At 37.8% G+C, this 8,599-nt stretch overlaps 1 protein-coding gene across 1 annotated transcript; it reads left to right on the forward strand.

Annotated features, from left to right (window-relative positions):
• The first annotated feature begins 203 nt into the window (after window positions 1-203).
• Window positions 204-6,671, forward strand: LOC105465197 (gastrokine-1). Its single transcript, XM_011713472.2, has 6 exons — window positions 204-257; window positions 3,065-3,118; window positions 3,207-3,344; window positions 4,569-4,679; window positions 5,608-5,755; window positions 6,425-6,671. The coding sequence occupies exons 1-6, from the start codon at window positions 204-206 to the stop codon at window positions 6,517-6,519; spliced, it is 600 nt and encodes a 199-aa protein (XP_011711774.1). The 3' UTR covers window positions 6,520-6,671.
• The last annotated feature ends 1,928 nt before the right edge of the window (window positions 6,672-8,599 follow it).

An 8,599-nucleotide genomic window follows, 5' to 3' on the forward strand; every position in this document is an offset into this window, starting at 1 on the left:
GCTTCAACAAGTGATGAGTCAGGTCAACTCCACGTGAAAGTTCCTTGCTAAGCATACAGATATTCTGAAAGGTTTCCTGGTACACTGGGTCATGGCACAGATAGGAGAAATTGAGGATGATAAGTCTTTGACCCCACCTGGTAACACCTAGTTTGAGTCAACCTGGTTGAGTACAAATATGAGAAGTCTTCTCACTCAGGTCCATGCTTGCCTGCTCCTCTGTCCACTGCTTTCGTGAAGACAAGATGAAGTTCACAGTGAGTAGATTTTTCCTTTTGAATTTACTACCATATAGTTGGGGACTGTCAATATTCTCAGATTTAGGAGGTCTGCTTCTTATGGCATCATCATGGAAAATTTGTTTTAAAAAAATTCTCTTTCAAACACATGGACACAGAGAAGGGAACAACACACACCAGGTCCTATTGTGGGGTGGAGAGTGAAGGGAGGGAACTTAGAGGATGGATCAACAGGGGCAGCAAACCACCATGGCACACATATACCTATCTAACAAACCTGCACGTTCTATACATATATCCCTTTTTTTAAAAGAAGAAGAAATAATGAAAAAAATCTTTTTTCTATTTATGTAATCATGGCATTTAAGAGCATCTCTATAGAGAAGGATAATTGTGCTGATATTAGACAGCTGTCTGAGCACCTTACACTGACTTATTTTTAACAAAATGACTTTCTGCATCACCTGATTCTGGTCTCCATGCAGGGTAAGCAGTCCCTAAGCCCTAGAAAGTCCCTGATCATCCCTCATTCTTGAATTTCTCCTTTTACCAAAATTCTTGAGCATGTTCAGGCAAGATGAAAAGCGTATTATCAAAATAAGTGGGTGAGATAGACTTCTTGTCACATTTGTTACAGTAAAATGGGTCTGCAAGAAAGAAAGATTTGCCTTGTTCTCTAGCATGGCCATTTATTTAAGAAAGCATCTGAAACATGAAGCTACCACAGCATCTCTCCTGTGGTTCCAGGCAGAAGTCTGAGGGTCTAGGAGGAGGTGGACTGAGAAATCCAGCCAAAGTAACTAGTAGTGCTGGGTTTCTCACAACAGGATGCAAAGGGGCTGGAATCAGATGACTGTTTTCATGTTTCAACATTCTACACACTGGAAAACGTTACGGCAGACTCTACTTTATAATGGGGCTGCAAATGTAAAATGATTATCTAGAGCTAGGTCGTCTTAATAGCAGCAAAGTTTAAAAGGGTCAGAGGGAGATCCAGACACAGGTTAGATCTGATTTCTCTCCTAGTTCTGCTGTGAACAAGAGGTATAAGTTTGGCCAACTCAACCCCTGAAGCTCAGTTACCTTATCTGTAAAATGACTGCATTGTACTAGTTGTTCTCTAAAATTTCTTCTGCCTCTGACTTTTTAGGAGACTGATTTTTAACTCCTTTTTAAGCTATTGGGAGAAAATTTTAATTTTTTTTTTTAAATTACCTTGACTCTCTAGAGCAGGTCTCAAAACTATTTTGTCCCAGGCAGAGGAAATGAGACTAGGTACCCAGAAGGAGGCACCCTGCATAAAAGCTCTGTGCTCTGACAACCAGTATCAGGGACCCTGTAACAAATAATTAAACCAGGTCTCCTGGGACACTGCTAGTGGCATCGCCCCTGCTGATCACTCTTGCCAGCCAGGCACTCTATCCTTGCTTTCTCATCATCGGCATCCAACCTGCCTACTAATCCATTGCTGTGGAAAGTCTTTTTTTAATAAAAAGATTATTTCTATTAGGAAGAAAACATCCCATGTTAAATAGGAAAATTAACTGAAATCATTTTCAGATGTGATTTTTAGAACTTATAGCCATTTCAAACCATAGTATTCATTTATACTATGCTATTCATTGTAAAACTTATTCTTTTTTTTTTCCAAAGAAAATAAGACAGTTTGCTTTATTTTAAAACAGTAACTTTCTTATATTGGGGCACTGACCAAAATTCAATACTGATACAAACATGTTTCCTAGGAGGTCAAAATATGAGCCAGGTGAATTTTCTGATTTTCACTAAAGAGAGAATTTTAAACCTTATAAAACAATTAGAAACAAGTGAGTGAGAGGTAAACATCAACAACCTGTGTAACATAAGCCACAGTACAAATTTAAGCTGAATAACCAAGCCCTGTCAGTTACCCCAAATCATTTTTGTTAATATTTAGGAGAATGCACATATTTTCAATAACTTAAAAGTGAATCCTTACTCCCACCTCTTAATACTCACAAGAAGTATAACTTTCTTCTTTTACTAGATTTAAATAATCCAAATATCTATTCAAGGTAGGATGCTCTGGCATTAACTATAGCTGAGTTTATCCGAAATAGAAAAATCATGAAGACTTATAAGGCATTTAAAAAATAATCATTTATAGCAAGTCCTTGAAAGCCCTAGATAAGAAAGGCAGTTCTCTACTTTCTAATAACACCTATGGTTTATATTACTTAATGTATTTCAACAAAACAGCATTCTGACCAATGATAATTTATAGGAAATTCATTTGCCAAGTATATGTTTTATTATAAAGTTAATATTTTTACCAATCTTAAACATTTTTAAACTCTATTCTGACATTTCCAGAAGTATTATCTTAGCAAAGTCACCTTTATGATGCCACTTATTAAACTGAAGAGAAACAAGATGGTACATTTCGGGTTTTACTTAAAAAGGGATTTGATTCAATAATTTGATTGATCACTACTTGAAAATTACATTTTCTTCCTCAGTACTGGATGGCAATGAGATGAAAGCAGCTTTCCTGGCTCTCAACTTCCCTTCTTCATCAATTTTTCCAGTTTTTCATAGGACCTATGCTAAAAATTCTAAAACTATATATCACATTAATATAACTACTTACAATTAATCAGCAATTTCACATTATCATTAAAACTTTTATGGTTAAAAAATGCAAGGTAAGAGAAGAACAAAACACATCAAACTAGAACTGAACACATTGGTAAAATAAGCGAATATTTTTTATAAGCTTGGATAGAGAAAGAAAGAAGATATAATTTTGCCATGTAACAGCAGATCATTGTTATTTGCCATTTTAGATTGTCTTTGCTGGACTTCTTGGAGTCTTTCTAGCTCCTGCCCTTGCTGACTATGTAAGTCTCACCTTTTCAAGTTTGCTACCAAAATGCACTTGCAAATAAATGTGGTACTAAATCACTCTCAATCCCTTGTAAACTTCAGAATATCAACGTCAGCGATGACAACAACAATGCTGGAAGTGGGCAGCAGTCAGTGAGTGTCAACAATGAACACAACGTGGCTAATGTTGACAATAACAATGGATGGAACTCCTGGAATTCCATCTGGGATTATGGAACTGTACGTAGCCAACATGCAATTTTCACTTTATTGTTTAAAAATAGGATTTCTTTTTAACAAAAAATGTGCATGCTAGCCATAAAGAAATTAAAAATAAATTCTAATTACACATAAGCATACAGTTATAAGTAAAGATGCCCATTTTGCCCATCCAATTTTGTTCCCTAGAGATAACTACTGTTAAGAATTATTGCATGATCAGTTAAAATTCAAACCAATAAACATTATGTTCAAGGGATTGCGTGTATATACAACAAATATGAACATCCTTTTGCCTTGCCTGCAGATATCCTAAATAATGTTACACAACATTACTGCTTCCAAAACTTAGCCTATCTCACTTTGTTTTCAAAGTAGGTTTTATGATCCCCTTCTAAAGAGATTGAAATTGACATTTCACCTAAAACTCAGGAAATGCAAATGACAATATTAATTGGTAAGTGAGGAAAGAGAAAGAAAGAAAGAAGAAAAGAGAAAGAAAGAAAGAAAAGAAAGAAAGAAAGAAAGAGAAAGAAAGAAAGAAAGAAAGAAAGAAAGAAAGAAAGAAAGAAAGAAAGAAAGAAAGAAAGAAAGAAAGAAAGAAAGAAGGAGGAGGAAGAGGAGGAGGAGGAGGGAAGGAAGGAAGGAAGGAAGGAAGGAAGGAAGGAAGGTGAGAAGGAGAGAAAAAGAAAGAAAGAAAGAAAGAGAGAAAGAAAGGGAGAGAAAAAGAGAAGGAAAGAAAAAGAGAATCAAAGAGAGGAGCAAAGAAAGGAACACTTAACACTAGTTAGGAGACTCAACTCTGCAATTATCAGCTATATATTTAACAAACTTTATACTTTTAAATAACAAAGGCTTCATTGTTTCCATTTTATCTGGTCAATTGGAAAAATAATTTTTGTCTTACCTGTCTCCGTGAAATGTGAGGATCAAAGGAGACTAAAACATGATAGCTTTTAAAGTCTATTTCAGTAAAACAGACGTATATAGAGGGGTTTTCATCATACGAGAACCTGAAAATAAAGCAAACCAGTTAGATGCTCAGTTTCTGCCCTCACAGAATTGTAGTTTGTCCTCACAAATGTCAGCAATAAATATGATTGCCAAGCAGTGCCACATCCAGTGCTCTTATCCCAGCTCATCATGATCTTGGAGTTCCATTTCTCTCTGCTGGTGGAACTGACTTCTGATAAGAAAAGCTCCTCGGAGAATACATGTCTCACTATTTGCCATCTACTTTAACAGGGCTTTGCTGCAACCAGACTCTTTCAAAAGAAGATATGCATTGTGCACAAAATGAACAAGGAGGTCTTGCCCTCCATTCAATCCCTTGATGCACTGGTCAAGGAAAAGAAGGTAAAACTAAAAGGCTTTTTATTTTTGGTGAGGGGAGATGTTTTACAACCTTCAGTAAATAACGAGAAGATCACAGTCATTCCCTACTGACTACAGTATGTTGTTGTGTGCAGCACAAAGGGGGAAGTTATTGGTGATTGCCTGAGGGAAGGCAGCTTCTGCCACATCAAATGCTGTGGCTCACACCTACCTCTACAACTGCTGAGCAAAGCACTTGAAACCTTGACTGTTAGAGGAGCGAAGCTCTGGTCACACCAACAGGAGCCCTCAGTACTTTGTGAAGGACATTTTTCTGCAAGAGTTGGTTAGGGTTATCAGATTTAGCAAATGAAAATAGAAGATATCCAGTTAGGTTTGAATTTTAGGTAAGCAGCAGGTCTTTTTAGTATAATATATCCTATGCAATATTTGGGGTATAATAAAAAAGATCCATTGTTTATCTGAAATTCAAATGTAACTGGGTATTGTATATTTTGTCTGGCCATACTAATCCAGGTGAGTGGAAAGAAGAGATCCATAATACTTTAACATGTTTGCCTGAGTTCATATTCCTATAACTGATAAATGCGTACCTTTCGTTGACAAGGTAGAGAAAATAAATAAACTGCATTCTCAGAAGATGATTATTACATAGTCCAATCCAAGGAATCTATGATGATCAAATGAGGTCCAAGTTTCAGAATAAATTTAGCCTCAGACTTCTGTTTTTATGAGAAGCTGAGGTTTCAAACCAGCTAAATCCGTTAGGACACACAAATGTTAAGATACACAGAAGAAGCTAGAAATGGCCTTCTTCATCTTGATTATGGAAAAATTTAGCGGAGCAATACTCACTGTTGGCCTTGAATACCCCTCAAGTCAACAAACCACTGGGCTTGGCATTCATTCTCTCCCATTCTTCCCTTCTACCTGTCTTTTCCACACTCAGCTTCAGGGTAAGGGACCAGGAGGACCACCTCCCAAGGGCCTGATGTACTCAGTTAACCCGAACAAAGTCGATGACCTGAGCAAGTTAGGAGAAAACATTGCAAAGATGTGTCGTGGGATTCCAACATACATGGCTGAGGAGATGCAAGGTGAGTAGCATCCCTACTGTGCACCCCAAGTTAGTGCTGGTGGGATTGTCAGACTATCCTCACGTGTTTTCATAGTGGGCACCAGTGATGCAGGGATGGTCATCAAGGCCAACATTTGTTCAGTGCTTGCTCTGTGCCAGCTGCTGTTCTATGTGCTTTAAGTGCATTAATTCAATTGGTTCTTCACAGCAATCTTATAGGTTCTATTTTAATCCTACTTTATGGATAAAGAAATTGAGGTACAGAGAGGTCACAAAATCCTTGCCTGGGTCAATTCCAAGCATTTTGGCTCTGGATTCTGTGCTCTTAAATACGGAACACTGCCTTTCAGGTGTGAATCAAGAGTAGACTCAAGTCATATTCAAAAGAATGCATGAATGGCTAAATGAAAAGAGAATGCTAATAGAATCTATTAACTTTCTATAACTTGGACAATCACTGAATTTCTGGACATTCAAAGAATAGCTGCACAAAAACAAAGTGTCTACCTAGGGACCTAACTTAACAGCAGTTTTCCAGATCTCTGAATTGATTGATTTCATTACAACAGATAGATAAACCTTGACATTAATGCATAGCTAGTTTGGAAACCCCTACTCCCCCAATCCCCTGCAAGAAAAGAGTCCTTGAATAAACATTAATATAGGCTTCTTCTTTTCTCTTTATTAGGGGCAAGCCTGCTTTTTTACTCAGAAAAGTGCTTCACAACCAATATACTATGGATTGTGAATATTTCCTTCTGTGGAGAAGAGGTGGCGTACTAAACAGCTTTTTAAAACCACTATGGATTTAGTCATCTGAATATGCTGTGCAGAAAAAAATATGGGCTCTAGTGGTTTTTACCTTGTCATTCTGAATTTTTTCTCTACTAGTTATGTTTAGTTTCTTTAAGTTTCAATAAAATCATTTAGCACTGGATTCCGTGTATACTCACATTTCTTACGATTTCTTATGACTTGGAATGCACAAGATCAAAAGTGCCATGTGGTGGTGGCAAGTTGTTGAAGTGCATTAGACTCAACTGTTAGCCTATATTCAAGACCTATCTCCTGTAAAGAACCCCTTCAGGTGCTTCAGACACCACTAACCACAACCCCGGGAATGGTTCCAAGACTCTCCGACTGCTCTGAAGGCTACTCTATAGTTGTTGTGCACAGTAACGTTTCAGATCAGCAAGGACAGAAATTCACTCAGAGTCGCATAAGCCAGAAAGGGTGGTTTGTTGCAAAGATACAAGAATATCTCAAAAAATCTGAGGGCAAAAAAAGCAGCTGGTTATCAGAAAGACTACATACAACCAGGAACTCTGCTGACACCAAGACCCAAGTCTGCTTCTCTCCCTGAAGCCATGTGTTACCTCTTCTCTCGTCTTCTCTAAATTTTACTTCCCTCTTTTTCGCATATTGTAGATGGCTTTTTTTGCTCATGGCAGAGAATGGCTGAACCCAATTTTCAGCCTCATCTCCCATGTTTACATGTCTTTCCAGTTCAAGAGGTAATAACTCAAGTTGAATCCCAATTCCACTTTCCTTGATCCTGTTTGGCTCAAAGTTCACAACTTCTTTTCACTGATGGCCAGGAGAGTGAAAGGTGTCAGAGAAAATAGAGACTCTAAATATTGTGTATTACAATATAAAACTGTTACTTTTTTTTTTTTGAGACGGAGTCTGCTCTGTCGCCCAGGCTGGAGTGCAGTGGCCGGATCTCAGCTCACTGCAAGCTCCACCTCCCGGGTTTACGCCATTCTCCTGCCTCAGCCTCCCGAGTAGCTGGGACTACAGGCGCCCGCCACCTCGCCCGGCTAGTTTTTTGTATTTTTTTTAGTAGAGACGGGGTTTCACTGTGTTAGCCAGGATGGTCTCAATCTCCTGACCTCGTGATCCGCCCGTCTCGGCCTCCCAAACTGTTACTTTTTAAAAGTTGCTCCCATACATCTTTTTCAAATCCCCAGTACCATAGGGGAATATCTAATCCAGTCCCATGTCTTCAGGGAAATAGCCACAAATAATCCTAACAAACAAAACTAAAGACATTGATTCTCACCATTTGTAAAAATGCTAAAATTTACCAGTTTTTATTGGGATGAAACTGCTATATTTTTCCTCATACTGATGCTATTTCGTTACTGTTCACATGAAGTGTACTATGAGGTTAGTAGAACTTCCAAAATATTCTGAAGCCATGAGAGGTAAAAATTTATCAAAACTCCATCAAAGGTCATGGTCTTAGATAATTCCCTACTGTGAGTGAGAAAGAAATACAACTGTGACTCATAAACTGGATACAATGTCATGTACCTGACTTTTGGGAACTGGTAAATCCCATGTTTCTTAGAAGAATTGTCTAGCCCCTATTTCAGGATAAAAAATTAAATTCACTAGGAATATACAAAAATTCTAGATTATATATACCTATCAAAATACATAATAGAAAAATTATAAGAATTGAGGAGACTAACAATTTCATTATCCTAGTTGAAGATTTTAACATACATCTTTCAATAAGCTATAAATGAAGCAGTTACAGATATAAAAAATGTTTAACACAATTAACAAGCTTATGTTAGTGAACATATGTAGAACACTGCAGAATATATATCCTCTTAAGCATGTATGAAACATTTACGGCCGGGCGCAGTAGTTCACGCCTGTAATCCCAGCACTTTGGGAGGCCGAGGCGGGCGAATCACGAGGTCAGGAGATCAAGACCATCCTGGCTAACACAGTGAAACCCTGTGTCAACTAAAAATACAAAAATATATATATATATATTAGCTAGGCGTGGTGGCGGGCACCTGTAGTCCCAGCGACTCAGGAGGTTGAGGCAGGAGAATGGCGTGAACCC

Source organism: Macaca nemestrina, chromosome 13 (genome assembly GCF_043159975.1).
Source record: "Macaca nemestrina isolate mMacNem1 chromosome 13, mMacNem.hap1, whole genome shotgun sequence".
NCBI lineage: Eukaryota > Metazoa > Chordata > Mammalia > Primates > Cercopithecidae > Macaca > Macaca nemestrina.